The sequence below is a fragment of the Cuculus canorus genome, chromosome 3, assembly GCF_017976375.1.
Source record: "Cuculus canorus isolate bCucCan1 chromosome 3, bCucCan1.pri, whole genome shotgun sequence".
Taxonomy (NCBI): Eukaryota; Metazoa; Chordata; class Aves; order Cuculiformes; family Cuculidae; genus Cuculus; species Cuculus canorus.
The window spans coordinates 71,702,219-71,726,233 of NC_071403.1; the positions used below are offsets into that span (position 1 = coordinate 71,702,219).

The 24,015-nt window shown below is 41.7% G+C and overlaps 1 protein-coding gene and 1 long non-coding RNA gene across 5 annotated transcripts in view; both read right to left on the minus strand.

Annotated features, from left to right (window-relative positions):
- Nucleotides 1-3,617, minus strand: part of LOC128851791 (uncharacterized) — a 28,497-nt gene extending 24,880 nt beyond the window's left edge. The window contains exons 1-3 of the long non-coding RNA XR_008449237.1: nt 3,520-3,617; nt 2,902-3,043; nt 1,755-1,876 (exon numbers count right to left, since the gene is read on the minus strand). This is a non-coding gene — a long non-coding RNA (uncharacterized LOC128851791). The remainder of the gene's footprint in view (nt 1-1,754; nt 1,877-2,901; nt 3,044-3,519) is intronic.
- Nucleotides 3,618-4,951: 1,334 nt separating this feature from the next.
- The window catches only part of FSHR (follicle stimulating hormone receptor), a 93,850-nt gene continuing 74,786 nt past the window's right edge, over nt 4,952-24,015 (minus strand). For 2 of the 4 annotated variants that reach the window (XM_054064137.1, XM_054064135.1), the window contains 5 exons: nt 23,587-23,664; nt 19,707-19,775; nt 19,517-19,591; nt 12,467-12,652; nt 4,952-7,696 (listed from right to left, as the gene is read on the minus strand). In XM_054064137.1, the coding sequence (XP_053920112.1) occupies nt 6,469-7,696; nt 12,467-12,652; nt 19,517-19,591; nt 19,707-19,775; nt 23,587-23,664 (1,636 nt within the window). In that variant the 3' untranslated portion in view covers nt 4,952-6,468. Of the gene's footprint in view, nt 7,697-12,466; nt 12,653-19,516; nt 19,592-19,706; nt 19,776-23,586; nt 23,683-24,015 lie in introns of all 4 variants that reach the window. The other 2 variants (XM_054064134.1, XM_054064136.1) reach the window with 2 other exon arrangements.

Here is a 24,015-nt window from a genome sequence, read left to right on the forward strand (position 1 = left end):
TGAAGGAAGAGAGGATGAGTAGTCCAAGAGAAAGGTAATGTTGTGTAGCAGAAGATGAAGTTGCTTCCCCTCCCTAAATCTTAGTTAAGTCAACATAGTGAAAATTCAGAGCCATGGATATGCTACTTCTAAAAAAACGTTCAGCTCAGATTTTGCCTGGTCCAGGCAAGTTAGCTCTGCTGTGAAAGGGAGCGTGTTAGCACAGGTACAGCTTTGAGTGAAAACACCATTTCTAGTGCCCTTGCTAACTTGGTATTTTGGTACTGCCTCAAAGCTACCCTCATTTGGCTGTACTTTTCCAACTTCTGATGGCCCCACTTTCTCCAGACTGTGTTTCCCATCTGCTCCTTCCCCAGCCTTCCCCCAGAGCACTCAAGGATGCCTCATGCCATAAGCGCTCAAGGATACCTTATGCCACCAAGGTACCTATGGGACAAGGCAGAGCTGCGTCTGGCAATGGGGGGGAAGGAAAACTCTGAATCACTTAGGTAAAAAGAAGGGGTTTTTCTCTCCCCAAAATGTCCAAGGAAAGTGCAGAAGGCAGGGAGAGAAATCTGTGCCTTTCATTCTGATTGAAATTGGCTGGCTCGAACAGCGACTGTTTCAAACCAGAATGTTTTAAGTTTGGGAAAGGGCCAGTTATCCTCCTAACAGTCATTCAAGCAAATAACCAAAATGAGAGATAGGAATTGGAAGACAGTGAAAGGAGGCATGTGCGTGTCGGTATACGAGAGCAATGAGCAGATTTCTGACCTTCCGACTGCTGATTCATGAAGAAATAGTTCTAAGTGATGCGGAATCCTGCAATCACAGAATGGTTTGGGGTGGAAGGGACCTTAAAGATCATCCTAATATCTGTTCATATATGACTGCAGGTAAAAGCAGAGCATTTCTAAGCACAAGCAGCATGAACAAGCATTTTGGAAAGGACCAAGATGGGGTAAAGTGGGGCCTACAGAAAAGCTGAGGAGGGCCTTCTTATCAGGGAGTGCAGGGATAGGATGAGGGGGAATGGTTTTAAGCTGAAAGAGAGGAGATTTAGATGAGATCTTAGGAAGAAATGTTTTCCGGTGAGGGTGGTGAGGCACTGGAACAGGTTACCCAAAGGATGTCCCATCTCATGAGGTTTTCAAGGTGAGGCTGCATGTGGCTTTGAGCAGCCTGATCCAGTGGAAGGTGTCCCTGCCCATGAGAGGGAGTTGGCTTTGAGGTGCCTTCCAACCCAGACCATTCTGTGGTTTTGTGATTCTATGAAATCTGAGGCAGTGAAGAGGCAAGAGTACAGCCTTCCAAGGTGCGTGTGCCTGTCCATACAGCACAGGCAAGAAAAGAAGAAACTGGGAGCGTGTTCAGCTAATTAGGCATTTGCAGCTCATAAGAAACTCACAGAATTGCTATGCAAAGGTGACTGATTGTGGTGCAGTGTGGAGCCTGGGTGGCCCCTAAAGGAGCTGACATTCCTTTTTCTGAAGACAGCATATAAACACTATTTACATCAATGTTTTGCTTCTTTAACATAGTTCTTTAACAATGAAACAAAACCCCATGACTTGACCTTCCTTTTAAATTTATCTCTCCATAGGATTTTCCCATGCAAATCTCTATTGCTTGTTCCCTGAGAACTATACTGCAGCAAAAATGGTTCCTTTAATGCAGATTTTTAGTGCTGGATATTCAGATGACTCAACAGAAAAGCCCATATTGCTCCATCATGCCCTGCAACCTTCTGCCCACTCATAAATACAAGCACATACCCATCTGTGCGCTGCTCTCCTTGTGATCTTGCTAATTTTTCCTGTTCTTTTATAGCGTAGGTGCAACTTACTGCAGGTGTCCAGGCTGGGGTAACAAAGGTCCAGGCAACACATGGTAAAATCTGCATGAGATAGAAAAACTAAAGTATTTTAGTCACAACAAGGTTAAGTGAAGCATTCACCTGATGTGTTGGACCCAGAAACATATTTTGCCTCACCCAGAATAATTTGTCTTGGGAAAACAAAGCTTCACAAAAGGTAAACTGTACTTGGGTGAGGGGTGATGAACAAAGAGTCCTCTGCAATTTCTTAATCTTTGAAATCCAATTCTGAGTACTTTCATCCCTAGTTAAAGGTCACCTAGTGGCTTGAGAACAACTGTTAACGAAGAGTTTAATTACCCAGATGACAGGTATAAAATCCTGCTCCTGTGCTTGAATATTTTAAGTAACAAAAACTAGATTTTGAAATAAGTGGTTGTAACTGAGTACTTAGACCAAAAACTCTGAAGAAAAGTACGTACATGCCATTCACATTTGCATACGCAGTGGGAGAGTACCCATGCCCATATTAAAGATGTAAATCTGTGAGGTGATTTGTGTGTGCTTACTTGACCATTTGAACCAGACCCACCTTTCTTTTTTCTTCTTTCATTCAGGGAGGTGGAGAGATGGTGAAATTATTCCTTGAGGATAGATCATTTCACATTATTAACTCTTCTTAACAACAAAGCTGCATAAATTAAATGTAAGATTATCTGCTGTGTCCTCAGTGGAATGATTAGGAGGGAGTCTACAGGAAAGAAGTGTGGTCAAATGATTTGAGGACTTGCTAAATGAGATGCAAAGTCTCATCTTGCATCCTTAACAAGCTCAAATGTAGTCCTGCCTTCTAATGAGCAAATTCTGCTTGGCAGATCTGTGCAATCCTCAGAGCAATGTTGTAAAGAAAATGGCTTGTGATTCGTTTTCTCTTCTGAGTTGGGTTTTTGCTTTTATTGATGCTTTGCTCCCATTACCGTTACCTGCGGTGGCAATTTTTGTGAGGTAGCTTTTGGTCCGCTCAGCCAAAGTGGCTCCATTTCTCATCACAACACCAGATATATATTGCTCAGGGTTCAGGCATAGGTTCCCCACAAGAAACATACCTGAAGGACTGATGCCTCTATGCAGCAGGTGAAGAACTTGTTTATCATGTCCTCAAAGGATGCAAATTCTGCCAGTCTCTTTATGTCATGCCAATGATGTCACTACAAGGGCAAAGACAGCCATAACAGCATTTTCTGAGGCCTGGTGGAGACAAAAATGCAAGTGCCATGTTAAGGGCAGGGAGAAAAAACAGAAGGCATTACAAATCCAAAGACTGTCAGATTGTCTATGAAGCAAGATAGCAATGGGCTCCAAGTTAGAACAACTCCAACGTCTTTCTTGTGAGTCAGAGCTAAGATTTATCTTGGTTTCATTGTTACCTGTGGCTGGTTTCTCCTACACGTGTGCAAACGCAGACACCCATTTATCTGTCTGGACAGAAAACTCAACAAAAGAGAGTTGCCAAGCTCTGTCCATAAAAAGGAGGGAAAGAAAATTAGAGTTCTTCATGTAAGAAGAGCTATTTATATATATTAAAAAGGAGAAAACCTCCTATCAAAGTTCTGTCAATGGTTTATATCATGTTTCATAAGCAACATGAATTAATAGATGAGGTTGGTTGAAACAAAGACAGGTCAGTGCTGCTGCATTGTCTACTTAAGAGAACTCAGACATACCTTTCTGTACTTTGTTAACTCTCCAGGAGGGTTTTCTTTGCAGAGGCTCTTCTCAGCCGAGTTTCATTCGTAGGTCACAGTGACCCAACTTTGGAGGCTGTGCTGCATAAATGAAGCTCGCCAGATAAGCATTAACATTTATTGCATACTTTGTCAGCATATCTCTGGCCGTACACTTGCTCTCAAGGCACTTTGTTTTGATATTGGTTTTATTAAAATAGATTTCAGAAAGGGAAATGTAAAATAGTTTAAAGATTACACACATAAACATGTTGTTCATTGCTGAGAAAATCCACACCAGACACCAACAGGCTTTTTTTACATTATGAGCATAGATAAAATGTATCTTGCTTTTTTTTTCCCTTCGTCTGCTTTCTTAAAAGAAAAAAAAACACTGCTTTAAAAAATGGTTACAACTAGACCAAAGAGGGAAGGATGCTGCAATAGCCCTCAGAATTTGGGAGGTGCTTAAAGTTAAAATCCAAAGAATAATGAAAGCCAAGATCTGAGGACTACAAGAAGGAGGTTTATTTCTTGATGACCACACCATCAGCTGCCTAGTGTTGGAGCCACTAAGCTGCCACAGGAGCTCGTGCACAGTACGCGTGGGCAGGATGATGTGTGCCTCAAGCATTTCTGTGCCGTCCTCCTGCTAGGGATGAAGCACAGTGCATGCTTTACTTGCTCTTCAAATATCATCCCGTGTCTCCTCTGGAGGAAGGACCATGGGATAGATGGCTTCATCCCTTGGTCCCTGGTCTGACTCTGGCTGCAAGACACGATCCTGCAAGGTCTCTTTTCAGGGGTGTTAATCTGTCAAGCATATTTAACTGCCCCCTATTTGCTGCCAGGACAACAGTTTTGCATGAAGTAGGTGAGCTGTACCAAGCTCACGTGCCTGACATAGCTATGAAAGGATCTACAAGGCTGGCTTCTAGATTATGCCTGTGTTTTCTTGACCTGCCAAGTCTCATCCTTTGCAAATGGTCAAGGTCCAGGCAAAAAAGTGTGACACATTACAAGGATTTTGCCTATTAATCAACAAAGCTGGACTAGTATTTGCCAAAGAACACCCCGAATTTTTGGCCCAAGAATAATTTCTGAAGACTTTTTAAATTCAACTGGAATACTCCTCATTTTGGAACATCATCATTCAGACACTTCCATCGGGATGGGTTTTAGTGGCTGCACACCAGTACAGTGGATATGACATAAAGCATTTGTGAAGAAATGATTCGTCTGAGGAGGCAGAGCAGCTTTCCAGAGATGAACCATCTTTTCTGTTTTGCTCTTTCATTCTTCCTCCTCCTGGATCTCGGAAGGAGTGTTATTTGTGTTATGAAATTCCCTCCCCCTTTTGTCTCCCCCCCCCTCCCCCCCATCTTTGATCTCCCCTGGTTTATGCACAAGGGAGCTGATACTTCTTTCCCTGGTTAGGGCTGAATAAATAAATATCTCCTGCAGTTATTCACATCAGGTTCAGCTGCTGAAACGTGAAGCTGATGACAGGACAAATTATGTATAGAAGCATCAAGAATTGCTACTGAAACATCACATTTAACCATGAAGACTCCTAAGATTTATAATCTCATGGGGCAGAATCATGAATTGTTTGTGAGGTGGGAAGGAAGCCCAGACTCCTGTGCTGATGTTTTCTTTATGCCTATGTAACCACGCATAGAAAACCCTACCAAACCCTAAACTGTTGGTATAACCTGGAATGATGAAACCTCAAGAAGTTTGATATTCAAATCATGTAAGAAGCGTGTATGTTCATTGAGATGTTACTTAAAACTCTGTCAAATCAGGAAATCTGATTTAGGATTAGGAATCGTAGGTGTTCTTCCCTTTTTTGTTATTTCGACATACACAGAGTATGGTTTCTTTTGGGTATTTCAACCTGGACCACTGTCTGACAATGTGCACAGGAGGGATTGTTTTTTAGAAGGGAAGGGGAAAGAGAACCTTTAGGATTTCACAAGAACTTCTGTTCAAGTTTTAAATGCCGTATCTGGATCCATCATCCCTTACAGAGCACAAACAGTGCAATGCACTAATACTGCTGCTCTGAAAACCTGCCTTGGGTACCATGTTGGAGCAGCCCCTTGGCCCACTTTGCCACAGCCAAGAGGCTCAGCCACAGAGAAGTGTTTTCAATCTGACTTTGTGAGACTAACTTGAGAAAACATCCCCCTGATAATGAAGAGTTTCTCCTGCTCTCATTCTTGCTCTTTCTCACTTTGAAAATAACCCCTAAACAAAACTCCACAATCCAAACACAGATGAAATCTGTTTCTCCGAGCCTGTAAATCTAGATGAACACAAATCCCACCCGAAGTGACAGTTCCATGCAGAGCAAGGTCCATACAGTGTGGAAAGGCAGATATCAGCATAGGTGAAGATGCCTGCTGCCCCTCTGCTGTGGTCAGCAGAAATGGCAACAACACAAGATATTCTCATTCTTAGCCTGTAAGGCTTTAAGTTGACCTTCTGTCTCTTGTAACCCCAGGAGACATATAATAAGAAGTACTAATTATCTGTCATTGTTGTAACATGCTTCACAGACAAAAAAAAAAATAATTTTACATATTTTTTCCTTTTAGTCATGTATAACCACTACTTAATTCTCATTAAGCAGACAACATCTTCCTAGAATGAAGGGAATCACTGCCTGTGTGCTGGGAGATACTAGTTTATAAACTTATTTATTTCTCAAGACAATTCTACAAGGCCACTTGGGCACATATTGAAGTTTTGTTCTTTGTCCTTCAAGAACGGATAAAGACAATGTGTCATCTCTGAGGGTTGTTCATTGAACAAAAATAGCAAAGTGGAAATAATTTTTTTTCTCATAAAAAATAATTTTATATGCTATGCTGAAGTCATTATTCAAATTCACAGTTGAAAGTGATTATCACACTGCCTCAGACACTAATTCATGCAAGTATTTCAGTTCAAGTGATTCAGAGGAACCGATGAATAAACAGTCCCATCACTGTTTTTTGATGCAGGAGGGCAATGGCCATTTCTCATATGGAAATTATGAGCAGATGAGGAGGTCTCTGTTCTGTAAATCTGGGCTTGCATTTCGCAGCAACCAAACTTGCTCAACAGAATGAAGAAATCCCTGCGGAATGTCTTGGTGAAAATAGCATAAAGGAAAGGGTTGGCACAGGAATTGATAGGGTAAAACAAAACCAGAAGGATCTTGGATTTGGATACTGTGATGAGAGGAACCTTAAGGGAGGCTGATATCGCAAAAAAAGATATTGGTGCCATGCAGAGGAAGTCTGTGAATATCAGTATGGCCATGCGCTTCGCAATCTTGGTGTCACTATTTGAAGCGATGACATTGGGGTTTCTCACAGTAAAGTAGATGCAGATGTAGCAGGCACATATGACCACAAATGCAAGTACATTCAACACCAGAAGAAATATAACATAAGCCTGAGAAAACGGTGTTTCTATATCCATGGGCAAACAGATGCTGACCTTCATGTAGCTGCTGACTCCAAATATGGGGAGAAGTGCCACTGTGAAAGCAAATATCCAGCCAAAAATCATTATAATCACAGCGTGACGAAGTCGAACCTTGCGGTGCAGTTGCATGGCATAGGTGATGGTGTGCCACCTTTCCAGAGTTATCACAGTCAGTGTGTAGACGGAGAGTTCACTTGCAAACACTGTAAAAAACCCTGCAGCATTGCATCCTGCTCCAGTTTGCCAATCTATGGCATAGTTGTAATACTGGCTTTTGGTCTGGATATCTACAGATGCGATAAACAACAGATAGATACCTATGCAGAGGTCTGCAAATGCCAGATTGCACATTAGAAAACGAGGTACAGTGAGTTTGTATTGACTGCTTATTATAATAATGAGGACAATAATGTTCCCAGTGATAGCTAAAATGCTGATAAACCATATCAGGACTCTCAGAATGTTGTATCCCATGATGTCTTCACATGGATTGAAAGCATCGGGTTTAGGTGAGCAAGCTACGTTAACTATTTCATTGCATAAACCGTAGTCAAAGTCATTCTCTGATGGATCAAATCCTATGCCATAGCTCGAAATATAATCTTCAGCTGCAGATCGTCTATGTATCTTGTTGCCAGGCGGTTGATCAAGATCTTGCCTGGCCGGAGATATGCTACATATTGGATGCAATTCAGTGCTGAAATTGTAAAAAGAATAGAGTTGGAAAGTAAGAAACGCAGCATGAGACACACAACAAATGTGAAATTATCCAGTTTCCATTAGCAGCTCAGTTTTTCTAGTTAGCTGATTAGAAAGACCACCCTGGAGCTTGAAATTAATAGTCTGGCTGGACCCTGTTTGTAAAATGTTACATTAAAGTGTAAATTATTTGGAAACATCATAAAACATAAAGGAAAGGAAAGCCTGCTATCCACCTGGACAGGCACATTCTGTAAGAAGTCATCCTTATTTCAACCAGATTTCTCACATAGAGTCATAGAATGGTTTGGGTTGGAAATGACCTTGAAGCCCATTCAGTTCCAACCTTCCTGCCATTGCCAGGGACACATCTAACGGGATCAGGTTGCTCAAAGCCCCATCCAACCTGGCACTGAACACTTCCAGGGAGGGGGCACTCACAACTTCCCCAGGCAACCTGTGCCAGTGCCTCACTGCCCTCATCATGAAGAATTTCTTCCTAACAACTAATCTAAATGTCCCCCTTTCCAATATAAGGCCATTCTCCCTCGTCCTGTCACTACATATTCCATCATTGATAAACCGATCATGAGGGAAACACATAATGATGAATTGCTACATCAGACTGAACTTTGAAGGAGGAGTCAATTCAGCTGTGCACATAAGGAGTCTGTATAATCACAACAGTGCTACTATCCCTTAGTATTACTCTTTAACTTCCTTTTGCCTAAAGTTATTGGCAGTCGGTGTGACATGTTCACTCTGTATCTCCCTCAGGGTACAGAACAACTCTAGTTTGTGCCATTTGTTTTGAGTATCTCATGTCATATTGGTAACTGGCCATTAAAACAAATGAAGAGCATAAATAAGCTCGCGCAGTCTTCCAGATGATCTGGAAGCCGGATGCCAGCACAGATGTGAACACAAGACATGGTAGAACAGTAGAACATTTTGCTAAAAAAGCTGTTTTTCAAAGAAAATAGGTTTGAAACCAAGTGAAGTGAAGCCAAGCCAAACCAAATGAACCCACCCCAACAATCTTATCCCACCCCAACAATTCTGTAGAAAATGTAGTTATTTTTGTTTCTGTCAGGTCTTTTTGAAAGGTTTTGCTTATTTTTGAAAAGGGAGGTAAAGGAAATAAAGGAAAGGAGTTCAAGAAAAATGCCTTTGAAGTTAAAACTAGTATTTTTTGACAGGTTTGTGTTTGGCATTAATTCCTAAAGGATTAACTCCATGCCATTCTTCTCTTGCCTAGATCTAAGTAAGAAACAATTTTTTTTTTTGCTGAGATGGTAGGAAGGTGATCAGCTCCATCAAGCTAAGAAATATCTATGTGTGTTAACAAGAAATATGGGGTCAGATTTTACCAACTGCTTCTCCTAGGCTGCCTTTGGAGTTTGTTGTCCCAGAAACTTGCGTCTATGGCTTTACATAAAGTGGATCCAGACCTAAACTGAATTAGGGAATAAAACAGCTGTCAATGTGTTGCAAAACCAGCACAGCTGAGCTCTGCCTATTTTCTCCTACAGCCTAGAGAGCAATTTAGGTATATAATTACTAGGACAAGACACCAGCTTATCTTCCACTCTGACTTGTAGTGCAGTTGAGAGAAGAGCTTTCTAGGCAAGTTAGGCTCAAAATGTTAAACAACGGTAGCAGCCTAAAAGGATAAATACTTTTTTTGGAACCTAATTGTACTCTTTGACTTTCTGCGCTTACTACATCTTCCAAAGATTGAGTTTAAAAGGTCTGCAAGAAAGGAAAAATAATGAAGGCCCAGCACCAAAAGGTGAGGGACATTGCCTATGAGGTTCTGAGTATCCTCTGCTGTTATCAATATTTTTTATCTTTCCTGTCAACTGGGGCAGAAAACTGATTTTCTGTGAGGTCAGATATGCACTATGGAGGTCACAACAGCCATAACAAGGCATTGCATTTTGCTCTCCTGTGTTCTGCTCACATAAGGACAAGTGAGGGGCCCAGAGTATTGATCAATATATCAACAGTTCTCTAGCTGAAAGGGAATATATGCTTCCCAGGAGCAATAACAGGAGAGAAAGTCCCTCAGTTTTGAGTGCAACAGACACTCGAGGGCACTGAAAGCTCCTGCAATTGGTGATTCTTCAGAAATGAACTGAGGGAAATGTTTTTATCAAGTCATTTCTCAGCGATGAGTTAAAAATAAACCTTTTCTCAAATTACAAAGGCGCTGCCTGCAGCTAAATCTATCCCCTGATAAGACTGCCATGTAAGGCCAATTAAATTATTACAATTTATCCATTCTTGAATTATTTTACAGCCACTGGTCCCAAATTAAACCAGGTTCCCAGGAAGTCAGCTGCTGTGTTTTCTCTGAGGATGGATGGTGAGAAGTCTCTTGGCTGGCTGCATGTTCAGAAGGACAGTTGCAAAATCCCAAGGGAAAGAAGAGCCACTCCCTTGTACTGACTGCTTACAGGTTCTTTGCCCTGGGTTATTTGCCCTTTGTGCTGCACAGGGCATTCAGAGCAACAAGCTCTGAATTTTTGGGAAGAGATGCTTGCTTCCTTTGGAGACAGTGAATATCATAATACAGTTCATTTATTCAGTCTATTTGTAACCCTCTGTTACTGTTCAACACTGCTTTGCTCAAGTAAATCCTCTGAAAAAACAGCTAGAGAAAGGACAACTGGAAGAAAAACAGTAAAATTGGCAGAGAGCCCTGACAAAAATAAACACAAATGACTACCTTTGTACAAGTGGTTATTTCACATGCTCCGTCTGGATCTGGTGACAGCCTATCTTGTGTACTGAGAAACACGCTTAGGAGAATAAATAGTCCCAGCCTAGGTTCTGTATGAAGCGCCATCTCAAAACAATAATCCTCACTGAAAAGTGGCACCAAGTGAATTATGAGCAACTGGTACTATGTGCTCATGAGAAGAGGCCCAAATGCAGCTCCTGATGCTGCCATGTAGGAGTGACATGTCCTCCAAGAAATAATGATCAATGTAGAGGCAGAGTCGCATCCATGTCATTCTTTTCAGCAGAAGGTGGTCTTTATGTCAGAGAACACAAAAAGCTTGCTGAAGGTCATAAAGGTCTATGACAAGTTCTGGGTTTGAACACCCAACATCCGCCCTCTCTGCAGTTCAAGGATATTATTTTCCAGTGACAGATAAATGTGAGGAGAGTTCAACATACTGCACCAGGCTTATTCAAAAACGCAGCTTACCTTCTGTTAGGCCAGCATCACAATATTCCAGTGTGATGAATCTACAGATCAATATTTATCATACAATCCTTCTTGGAATGGGGTAAAAAGAATAATCTGAATTGCCTGTTTTTATTTGTGTGTCAGTCTGGTGGAGCTGGGCAGGATGCAAAATCCTCCAAAACTTAGAAAGAACCTCTGGGGCAACAGCTTTAAGATTTCTGTTGTTGTGACAGAGACTGTTTCCTGGTGTAGACAGATTTGGTGATTGAGCATGAACCAATATGGCAACTTTGTCTAAGGTTCTTGAGTGCTGTAAAAGTCTCAAAGGTGGATTTCCCAACCCTTACATAAATGGGGCAGCCAGAAATGGGACACACCTCCCTGTCTTAACTCCTTCCCTGATTTCCCAAGTAAACACCAAATGCTTCCGTGATCCTTAGAAATGCACTTCTCGGGGTGATGAGGCACCTTTATGATCCTCCCTGGGCTGCCTGAAAATATTCTGAGATCTCAGCAGCCATGGGATAACAACCATATTTTGGGAAGATGCATGGCAAGTCAGGTCACATCATGATTTCCACCACTACAAACAATGCCTGTTGCACTGAACCAAGAACAGCTCTCACCAAAGAGATAATGCACACTGTGTGATCAAGCACTGCAGACTATTAATAACTCTCAGCCAACGCAAGCAGTCTTCACATACAGCTTTTGCTGGCTGTCCAGAAATCTGCTTTGAAATGAAAGCACGTGTAAGTACTGTCCGTGTGACTAATCTATGCTGAAGTGTTTGGTTTAAACTGAAATAGCATGCATCAATTTTCTCTTCTTAAGCTGGAGAGAGTATATCAGTCTTCCACCAATTTCAGTACAAGACACATAACTGTGTGAATGGAATTACAGTTTTTAATTATGTTTTAAAACAGTTAACAGGAAAGGTTGATTTAAATAACTAGTTCTAATAATTTTGCATTTATGCTTAATACTTTTTAGAAAATACATCTAGTAACTATTGAAAAAATATATATCAACACATTCAGTTTTGTTCTGCTGACCAGTGATACAATCCATGTGCACATTTATTCAAGTAACCATACGCCATAGAAAGAAGAGCGTGTTCAACTTGCATACTTTTCTTACCACTGCGTTGCACTCAATACCAGGAAGTCATGACCAGACTTGCTTCAGAAGTAGCCCCACTTTTGTGAGGTGCTCCAGTCCAGCTTGCTGGCCATTGGTGCTTGGGTTACATGAGTTCTGTACAGTTCGCTGGCATTTCTTTGCAAAAATTGCAGTTGTCCCTAACTGTAGGAAGGGCTATCAATGTCCTCCTTGACTTCTTCCCTGCCAGGGCAGAGGCTTCAGAAAGTGGGGCTGTGCTAAGGGTGGGTAGTGATTGCTGTGGGCTTCAATTCACTGGGGCAAGCGTAGCATAGAAACACAAAATTGTTCAGGTTGTGAAAGACCTTTAAGATCATCAAGTACTACTGTAAACCTAAAATTGCCAAGTCCACAACTAAACCATGTCCCTAAGCACCAAAAAAAAGAAAAACAAATCAAAACACTTACTTTTGTCTCTTCCAGTTTGTAAATGCACAACAATGGCTAGGATAGGTGAAGTTTGCCTCAATCAAAGATCTAAATTTGCTTAACTCAGGAAGTTTTTTTAAATTGTATGTAGACCTTGCTCTCAGCTTCTTTATGTGTTCTAATCCATGACTTGGCAGGAAACTGATTCTTGTCCTTGAAATATCCCTTTAAGAAAAAAATGAAAATCTTGGTTAGAAGCAAGTTTACTTCTGCTTGAAAGTGGATATCTGTTTTAGACTGTCATACTTATTCTCAGTGTAGTGATTGGAAAGACATCAGCTGGAAACCCATACTGAAACCAGGATCCAGGGATAAATTTGGTGTTCCTCCAGGAAACTTGAACTAATACTAGAATCATAGAATCATTGAGGTTGGAAAAGACCTCTAGCCTTATCCAGTCCAACCGTCAGCCTAACACAACTGTGCCTACTAAACCACGTCTCAAAATGCCATGTCTACAGTTTTTTTTGAACACCTTCCTGGGTGGCGACTCCACCACTTCCTTGGGCAGCCTCTTACAGTGCTTCACCCCTGTCAGTAAAGAATTTTTTCCTATTTCCTGCTTACCTGGAGCCCTGCATTCAGTTCTGGAATCTGCAACACAGGAAGAACATGGATCTATTGGACAGAGTCTAGAGGAGGCCACAAAGATGGTCCGAGGGCTGGAGCACCTCCCATATGAGGACAGGCTGGGAGAGTCTGGGTTGTTCAGCCTGGAGAAGAGAAGGCTCAGTGGAGACTTTAGAGCAGACTTCTAGTACTGAAAGGGGCTGCAGGAAAGCTGGGGAGAGGCTCTTGATCAGGGAGTGCAGGAATAGGATGAGGGGGAACTGTTTTCAGTTGCAAGAAGGGAGACTCAGATATCAGGAAGAAATGTTTTCCTGTGAGGGTTGTGAGGCACTGGCCCAGGTTGTCCAGAGAAGTCGTGGAATCCTATCCCTGGAGGTGTTCAAGGCCAGGTTGGATGGGGCTTTGAGCAACCTGATCCAGTAGAAGGTGTCCCTGCCCATGGCAGGTGGTTTGGAACTGGATGAGCTTTGATGTCTCTTCCAACCCAAACCATGCTTATGGTTCTGTACTATGATTCCAATATCCAATTCAAACCTCTCCTGGCAAACAATAATCAAATGATATTAGTGTGGTTAGAGAAGCAAGAAAAAAAAACACCAAACCCTCTGAGTCAGAATTAGCAAGGACATAGACATTAAGTACCGTACAATTCCAGGTTTAGTAAATACCCAGTAAATGCACCAGTTATGCCAGAAAACAGGATAAAAAAGGCTGATGAAATCACAATAGAGTTTACTTCCCTGAACATCACATCATGGGAAGGCTGCCTGTGGAAAAAAACACTAAAGAGAAAAAACAGAAGCTTGCAGGGGGGCACAGATGTGAGAAGAGGTTGGGGATATCAGGTTTTGTACTCATTACGAAGAAAAAGAGATTAAAGTGAGACAGAGGTGATGCAGTTCAAACTGTGAGGAACAAAAAAAAAAAAAAACCCAACATTTCCAGAGGTTTGTAGAAACAGAGCAGGCACAGACTGAAGTGAAGAAAGGGGCAAGATTAGAGGAGGTTGGAAGAGAAGTATTTATGTGGAAGGCAATTAACGTGAGACAGGCTATTAGAGGTAGCTATGGAAGCAGCAGCTACGAATGCAGTAAAGAGAGCATTAGTGAGGCATTTAGAAGGGAAAACATTGTGCACCCACTAAACCGTGGCTTCTGTCATGCTGGTGCGAAAAGGGAAGAAAGACCAAGGGTATTCCATCCCCAGGCTAAGAGATAGAATCACAGAATCATAGAATGATTTGAGTTGGAAGGGGAGGGGACCATGAAGGTCATCTAGTCCACCCCCCTGCTGTAAGCAGGGACGTCTTTAACTAGATCAGATTGCTCAGAGCCCAATCCAATCTGGCCTTGAATATTTCCAGGGGTGGGTCATCTACCTCCTCTCTGGGTAGATACTCAGCAACCTGTTCCCATGGATCCATGGTGTAACAGCAGGGGCAAACCATCCACATATTTCCCTCACTAGGGCACAAACGGTGTGCCTCAATTCATTACAGCAGGAAAGCACACTTAGAGCAACAGTAAAATGGGCTATGCAAAATCACGCTGTTCTCCCTCAGCCCCTGTGCTTTTACTGCCTGAGAATGATCCAGGATGCTAAGGCTTCTCTGCTCTTTGTTTTCTGAGAAAAGAAAGGAATGCTCCCTAATCAAGGAATTGGACTGACAATATTTGTAATTTTCTGCATGCTACCTCAAAGGTATGGTTTCCAATTCATCTGTAACAGCACAATGTCAGGACAATAAGTTATTTGATCTCTATTACCCAACATGCACAAATTGTTTTTCTTATTGTATTAATACAATACAGTGCTGCCAAGGGAGAAGGAGACTAGGTTTTAGCAGCATGTAATACACTTCGGACAGTTGCCATGTACTATATGCATATTTGCACCTCTGTTCTCTGTTCTGAGAAACAAATAACTAGCAGCAAGTGGCTTTGTTTGAACTCATAGTCTTTAGCTTAGGGTAGTCAAGTTTAACAAACTCATAGGCAGCTCATAAAGCAGCTCCTGGTGGGGAAAGATGATCTTTGTGTCCATGTGCCCATAGCTGGAGGTTTTGCATCCAGGTTCTGAAGAAATGTACCATGACCTTTAGCAATGGGGCCATTAACCGTGGCAGCAGAGGTTAAAACATAGACCCCACTACGCTACCCTAACCTAGGGCCTTGACTTCTAGTGGAAGGGTGGGACAGACCCATGGAGTCAGAAATACTTTAAACTTCTGTAGGTGAGGCTGAGAGAAACCATGCTGTTGTCCTGCAGTTGTTCTAGGCATGTTCTGATGCTAAAAGCAGCAGGTGAAGAGAACCTTATTGATTTCTGACTTAGACACCTGCAAAGGTATTTAGTTTGCAACAAGCAACCTCTATTGTTTCATGGACTGACTGTTGCCGTGAGTATGCTGCCTAGGTGTCAACTGTCACCTGAAGTGCTCACGACTCAAGAACTCAAGAGTTTTTGACAGTTTTCTGCCTGAATCCACAGAAAACATCACTCATGGCATCATGAAGAGTCTACTAAACTTCAGAAGGGCTCTACGAAACTTCAGAAGGGTTTCACTACGAGAAAGACATTGAGATGCTGGAGCACATCCAGAGAAGGGCAATGAAGCTGGTGAAGAGACTGGAGAACAAACCTTATGAGAGGTAGCTGAGGGAACTAAGGTTGTTTAGCGTGGAGAAAGGAAGGCTGAGGGGAGACCTTATTACTGTTTACAACTACCTAAAAGGACGTTGTAGTGAGGTGGGTTTGGTCTCTTCTCCCAAGGCGATAGGATGAGAAGAAATGGCCTCAAGTTGCACCAGGGGAGGCTTAGATTAGACATCAGGAAAAATTTCTTCACCAAAAGACTTATCAGGCACTGGAAGAGGCTGACCAAGGAGGTGGCTGAGTGTCCATTCCTGGAAGTATTTAAAGGACGGGTGGATGAGGTGCTCAGTGATATGTAGTAGACAGGTACGGTTGGACTCAATGATCTCAAAGATCTTTTCCAACCACACAATTCTATGATTCTGGACAAGAGCGTGGAGCTTGCCTTAACTTGTTAGCTAAAAATCTTTACCAGGTCTGAACTGTTATAACACTGTGTGGAAATAACATGTAAATATGAATATAATCTAGAATTAAAAATAGCTAAAATGTCTGGGTCTCTGGGCATCTCAAAATAATTTCATAAAAAATAAATATTTTCCATGAAAAGATTTTTTTCTTTCAAATATCTTTCTTTTTATGCTTGTCATTGCAGATAAACTTAAGGGAGTTAGGGAAAGTGCTTTGCACACTACTACAGGGTTTGTTTGTCTCTTAGCAATAGTTATTGACTCATAACTGAGAAGCAGCCAAAACAGCAAACACAGACATCCTTTGCAGGGACAGGAATTAGAGTCAACGATCCTTGTGATTCCCTTCCAACTCAGGTCATTCTGGGATTCTGTGATACTGTGACATCATGCAGGTTTGTTTAGTAACTTACTCCACTAAGTCACCACATGCAGACCTCAGTGCACGGCTCTTTGGGATGGTGCTCTCTAGGTAGAGGCTTGATAAATTAAATAAGCATGATGAACAGGATGGTAAAATGGCAGAAGGAAATCAAACATGAAAGCATAGATGACTGGAATACATGTTCTTGTATTATTATTGCTTGGATGCTAGTCATCATCCTCAACAGCAGCCAGTGCAGGAACAGCAAAATGCATCTGACTTCATTCACTTCCCTTTGCCACTGGGAGTCTGTTGGATTAGCAAAAATACTGACCAGCTGATGAGGTTTGAAAGGCATATATAGAAATAGCAAGAAATGGCTGGCGGAGCAGAAATCAGAGAGGGAAAAATTGATCGTTGAGAACAATTTTCTCCATGCTTGTTTCTAAACAGATCTCTGGCTGCACTTCAGGGACTCAGTTGCCAAGCTGGGGATCCACTGGAGCTCTCCTGTGGCCCCCGTATGTGGGTCAAATAGACAAACTAGGATCATAGAATGCTTTGAGTTGGAAGGGACATTTATGGGTCATCCAGTCCAACCCTCCTGCAGGAGCAGGGACATCTTACCCAGATTAGGTTGCTCAAAGCCCCATCAAACCTGCCTGTGAATGTTTCCGTTCCATAGGGATGGGGTGTCCACTACCCCTCTGGGCAACCCGTTCAGTGTTTCACAACCCTCATTGTAGAAAATTTCATTCAGTCTGATTCTACCTCCCTTTGTTTAAAACCATTACTCCTTGTCCCATCAAGTTGCAAAGATAGTATGAACTATCTTTGACATATGACATATGACATAGCCATACTTTGTCCTGCATTCAAGTCAGGACACAGCTAGAAAGCCCTTAAGGACTTCAGTAAAGCTGATGGAAGCCACTACATCTCTGGGAGCACCAGATGATGATTAAATGAAACAATATGGCTGAAAATTGAAGCTATGAAACTCCAAGTTGGAAATACAATGTATTTCTGCATAGAAGACGTATAGGTGTGGGAGTAATTAGCCATTTAATTTACTTGCCACTGTCAGTGCTGAAATCATTTAACTCAAAACTTGATGCCTTTCCAAAAGAGATGTTCTAATTCAGCCAAGAGCTATAAGCGCAAGAGAGAAATTGATTTGTGAAACTATGGAGCCTGTACAAGGGCTGAGATTGGTACTTTCTGACATCGTTATTTGTATTTGTGTTTGTGTTTCTTTCACATTATTTTAATATTAATTACAAAACAGACTTTGGCATTAATTGACTGTAGAACACTGGTTCAGGAAGATCAAGAGTTAAAACATCCTGATGTTCATTGTAATAAAAGCAGCCTTCAACAGAGATCTGATAGCAACCACACTATTTGTCCCAGCAAAGATATGATTATGGGTCAATCATTTCTGCATTCCTGGTGTACACCACAGTGATCAATGAGTAAGAGACTCTTCTTTCATGATCCCAGTCAGGATAAAAATGTAATTTCCCATCCACAGAAGAGTGGATGCATTGGTAATGGAACAAAAAACTTCCTTACACAAATAACTAGGTCTTAGAAATTGAACTATCAAATGAATCTGAACTACAGCCAAATCAATTTGATAAACCTCCGGAATAGGATTGTATCAGGTCAGCTTGCAAAGAAAATGCATTTACATTCTGTTACAGGAAACAATGCTTTTCCAAAGAAACCTCTATCTTATTACTACTGAGAAGATGTTCCACTGACAGGTTTTTCTAAAGAAGGAAGATGCTTTGAGGGACTGATTGAAGTGAAGCAGAATGCAGTAACCTGTGCAATAGATCTATACCATAGGTGCACTGACCATCACAACATGGGAAATAGCCTTCAGAAGACCTCTGATCTCAACTCAAGGTTTAACTAGGCTTTTTTCTCACTCTGTTTTAGATTTCAAAATTCTCTAACCCCTGAGTAAAATCTCCCAACAGCTCCAGTGACCCTTTTTCACCCTTTCAGAGTGACTCCTAGCCCCGTCTGGACAACCAGGGTAGACGGGAAGAGGGGAAGGTTCTGATGAATTGGTGAGGAAAAAAAAGTCTCTCATGTCTCTGTTGCAGCTCTTATGTGTTGTGGCTTGTGCTCAGAAATACGAGGACTTGTGCACTCTCAAAGGCATTTTCAGACCCCATGGCAAATCATGGCTTGAGGTAATGGTGTCTGAGATTCATGAGCATCCTACTGCTGAATTCCCTACTGCTGAGATTTTGCTCTCCAGCTTATCACCAACCATTCTGCTGTTACTCTGTGAGATAGAGCTCCCACCTGTCTCTACAGGCAATGAGACGTACAAATCTCTATCCCTGTAGTGTATGCAATTTATCTTCAGAGTTAAGCTTCAGAGATGCAGGGGCAGATCTCCAGTGGTAGGCAATTTAGATGTAAGCACCACAGACCCCTCACCTAGTATGGATTTTGCTCAAACAAGAAACTAGCAGCACTTTTCTCTTGAAAAAAAAATGACAGGGAGATATGCAGGGGAGGGTTAGGTTGGATATTAAGAAAAGATTCTTCACCCAGAGGGTGGTGGAGCTTTGGACCAGTCTCCCCAAGGAAGCAATCATGATGCCAAGCCTGACAATATTCCAGAAGCATTTGACCAATGCCCATTCGCACACATCGTATGAATGTTAGGATTGTCCTAGGCAGGGAAAGGAGTTGGACTCGATGATCCTTGTCGGTCCCTTCCAAGTCAGGACATTCTATAAGTCTATGAACTACTCTCTTACAGAGCTTAATCAACTGTGGAAGTGAATCTGGATCTAAATTCCAGTAGCTTGTCGACAAAGTCAAAACACAGATCTAAACTGAAATGTCAGTTATGGCTTCCAGATTCTTTGATATTCAGAACTACACCTTCAGTTTTGAACTCCAGCATTTGTGAGATGTTGAAATTCAGACTGGCATTCATGTGTTCTCTGTTCTATTCTAGGGAGTTAATAATGAGAAAAATAATATCTGAATACTACTTACAACACAATGGGCCCATTGGCTCCTTGGAAAACCTCATTTGGTAATTTTTCCAGGTTGTGATTATCACTTAGATTTCTGAAAAACACAACCATATTTATGTTAAAACAATGTGAGATTAAATAAATAGGTTGCAGCATTTACTATCTTCTAGTGATTGCTTTTAATAATAGGGAACAACAAAAATAATTACAGCTCATCCAGGTAGGTTCCATTAAATGCATGATTCTCAATTTCCTGTATCCCATTTTTATTCAGCCATCTGCAATGAAGAAAAAATGAAAGACTTATGTTCTCTTAATGCTTCAAAACTAACCAACATAACAAACAAATAAAATTATTAAACAGATATTCAAATTATGAAATTTTGATAAATGCCATCTAGTAAAATCCCAGTAGTTGGAGGAAGGCGTCAGAGGGTACAAACATGAATAGGGCAGATGAGCGCTACCATCAGAAATAATGGCTAGAGAGAGTTTCTCAAGGACGGGCAGATCTGATAAGGATGCTGGTGCTGCTTCTGGCTCCCTTGGGAAGGCTGAGGCAGGGTCAGTGAGGCTATTCCAGGTTAATCCCAGGAGAAGTGAGACCAGGATCTTTCCTGCTGGTGCTGTCAGTGTTGTTTAGTTTTACTTTTTTCAAGATGCTTTTGAAACACTGGGGCAAGACTTAACCTTTGCCAGTTATTAGAAAACAGACCACGATCTGAGGTGGTTTCAGGTTCTCATGGGGCAGGTAGAGGAGGGAGGCTGCCCATCACCAAACTGGGCAGAAGCAGAGTGACGATAGTGCTTAACTGCCTGGGAAGCATCTGTTTCCTCCTACATTTGCTGCCTTGACAAATTACACTCCCTGTCTGCTCTGCTGCCCCAGTTGTACCTCCCCGGGCTCCTTCTCCCAAGAGGAGACACAGGTAGTGAATTTGGAATCAAAGCTCCTGGGCCTTTCCACCAAGATTTTGGTGTAGTGCCTTAACTAATTAACATTTAACGTCCTTCCCTCTCTTCCTTTCATGGTCTTAAAAATTTACATTTGGGTCAGTCATATTTATCATCTTTATGGTACAATCTTTCATCTTGTGTTAAATGTCACTTTGCAGCTCAACGCCCTCTCCAACAGGCAGTGACAGGTCTGATTGATGGCAAAAATGGCCTGATTTAATTAAACTGTCAGCAAAGCAGGACGGTTTGTTTCTAATGCACACTGAAAGCTGAGTGTGCAAGTGACCCACTTATCTAAGGTCCAAGGTAGTGAGCTAAGGTCAGCAGGAAAATCAGTTATGGGCTTGGCTGAAAGGATTACCCTTCTGACCATGACAGGCAGATGTACGTAGCTCCGCATCTACGTCTGTCAGGTCGGATCAGCAGAACTGTCACCGTCCCCTTCACTCGCAAGCACCGTTAGACATGAGTGAGCAGGCACAGAGGAGAGACATGTCCCTGCTTATAGCATTGAAAACATTTATTATATCACATTGATCTTATCCATTTGGAGCTGCCAGGCTGATATATATGCTTTTAACCACAGTATTAACACTCGCTGCATTCTCTCACTGAGCACGAGGCTAATGCAATGAGATACTAAGGTCATGAAATCAGAGTCATTGTTGCCCTACACTATGGACCGTACACTCCTGTCACCTGGCTAATTGCATTCAAGTAGTAAAAAGAGCAAGAAAGATTTTACCTAAATCCCAAGACCTCATATTAAATATAGACAAGATTCTGTTGAGACAAATTCTCCCCTCACGTAAAGCAGCATCTTTGCTGACTCCACTAACTCTTATCATAGCATCATGGAATGGTTTGCGTTGAAAGGGACCTTAAAAGCCATTCAGTTCCAACCTCACTGCCAGGGGCAGGGACACCTTCCACTGGATCATGTGCTCACAGCCCTGTCCAATCTGCTCTTGAACCATCAAGGCAGAGAATCACAGAGTGTTCTGAGTTGGAAGGGACCCACATGGATCATGGAGTCCAACTCCTGTCCCTGCAGAGGACAGCCCCAACATTCACACTGTGTGTCTGACAGCACTAGCCAAAAGCTCCTGGAATATCGTCAGTCTTGGCGCCATGGCTGCTTCCCTGAGGAGCTGCTCCAGTGCTCCACCACCCTCTAGGTGAAGAAAATTTTCCTGATATTCAACCTACCTCCCCTGGAGCATGTTTCTGCCATTCCTTTGAGTCATGGAGGCAGAGATCCAGAGCCTGGATGTGAGTTTTCACTAACCCTTTCATAGTTACAGTGTTTTTAAAACACACTTTAAAATTCACCCAGTGCAGGAGGCCACTGACGTAAAATTGACAACCTATTTCAGGGCATGAAAGCTATTAGGCTTTAAGTGGCATGCAGACCTGGAAGCAAGGTGAATTTCTCCCATAAAATTCTAGCACTTTTTTTACCCAATATATATACAGTTCCAGTCTGTGCTGATCCCACACATAGCATGAAATCAGATGCAATCCAAATTACTGGCTTAAATATGCTTGGTGTCTGCCACAATTAAACTGTCTCCTCTGAATGAGGGGATTCAGTGGGTCCTGGGTGTTTTAAATTCCATCTTGAAATGCCCGTTTCACAAAATGTTGCTGTAATGGTAATTTTCTATTGCATGGCACAGTGACCACAGTTTTGTATAGAAACACAGTAAATGTGGGTGTAAAATAAGGCAACTTCATCACAGCACAAGGAAGACAGAACTGGGGACTTTCAAAGAGCCCACACAGGGCCTATGTCCCAAGGGAGAACTACAGCAGAGTCAGGACATCATCAGACTACGTGGATGGTGGTGAGTTCTGCTTGCACAGCTCTTGCTGCTGCTGCACATGGGCATGGGCAGACTCTGGTAGTGGGGCTGTTGCAGGTGGCAGAATAAAGTAGCTGGAATAGGACACAATTCCACCCCACCTGGCCAATTTTTCTAGCAAACCAGCAGCTTTAAGTCCTTAAAGAGGACTATCCTTCCACATAAGTAACAAGATGTTCTTGGAAGAGAGGGGAAACAAATTTCAGGCTGCTCAAGTGACACAGAGAGGTCAAATCGCAGTAAAAATCTGGGATATTTATCTCAGCTCTTTGTGTTTAATAACAAAGAGGAATGGAAACAAAGACACTACTTGTTGAGCAGTGCTTTGCAAATACAAAGTCCCACCTGAGCAGCAAATTTTAACCCAGGAGAAAAGAAAAATAAGTGCATTTGTGGTATCATGACTTGAATATATATTTGAGAAAACTCTGTGTGTGTTTAAAACTTCAGGGATCTTAACATAGACAGAGGTTGTGCATAAATGATGGAGGAAAAGGAGAGAAAGCAGCTAAGTGACTTGTAACTGGCCTCTCTTCAAATATTGATGGTTTGACCTTGTTCCCACCAAGATCAACGCTAGCCTCATCAGTCAATCAGATCTTGCTTATCTGCTTTGCTATGTGAGGTAAACTGCGTGCACACAGTGGAAAGTTTCTCCACTCTGGCCACTGGCCAGGTGAAATGAAGACAGTGAACAGTCCGTTTTGATATACCAACAGGGAGGATCAAAGAAGCTGGATAGTTCATTAAAATACATGACTGTTCAAGTTAAATGTACGGTTGTATAACCACGCAGCTTGAAACTGTATTGTTAACAAGACTGTATCAATGCATTAACATTGTGTACAAATATACTGTATTCACACAATATCTACTGATATTCTGTCCAATAAACCTCTTTGACTGATATGTCTGACTGTAAATATTTATGAGTTAGGCCATCCTTCTGAACAAAGTTTGTAGCACATGGAACTATTGTTGTAGGTGGAATATGTTTAACCTTGGCATCAGTAATTACAAGATTTGCTCTGTGCTGTGCTTCTGAAATAAAGAACAGGATTAGAATACAACAGCAAACCACAAAAGCATTCAATTTTCATGGCAAGGAAACAGAATACATAGATTTTATAGATAAAGGAGAAGTCTAAAACCTCAATTTGAATTTGGAAATGTATGAAATAATGCCCATCCCCTGGTTTCCTTGACCCTATTCTGGAGAATAAATGAGCTAACAAGGAGAAGAATGGATTTGCTGTATCGTACTCACAGAATCACACTTTCAGAACTCAGGCCAGTGAATGAATTTCTTTCAATTGTGCGTATATTGATATTGTCTTGAATGTCTCTGAAAAATAGAATAGAACTACACTTTTTTGTACTTCTGTGAACTTTTCAATATGATATGCTATCATATTTCAAACACAGTATGTATATTATTATATATAAAGAAGTATATATGTTATATATAAAGAAATATTATAGGCAGAGGGTAATGATTTAGGTTTTTAAGACATTTTGTCTGCACAGCACAAACCTTCCTGGTAAAAAAGGCTGGAGCAATACATTTCCTCCTCCCCATACTTTCATCTCAAATAGACTGAAGTGATTAAAATGCACAAAACCCTGGGTCGTATAGTCTTGAGGCAGATGAAAGAGTTCCTTCAGCAAATATGCTTCTCAGAGAATGCAAGCTGAG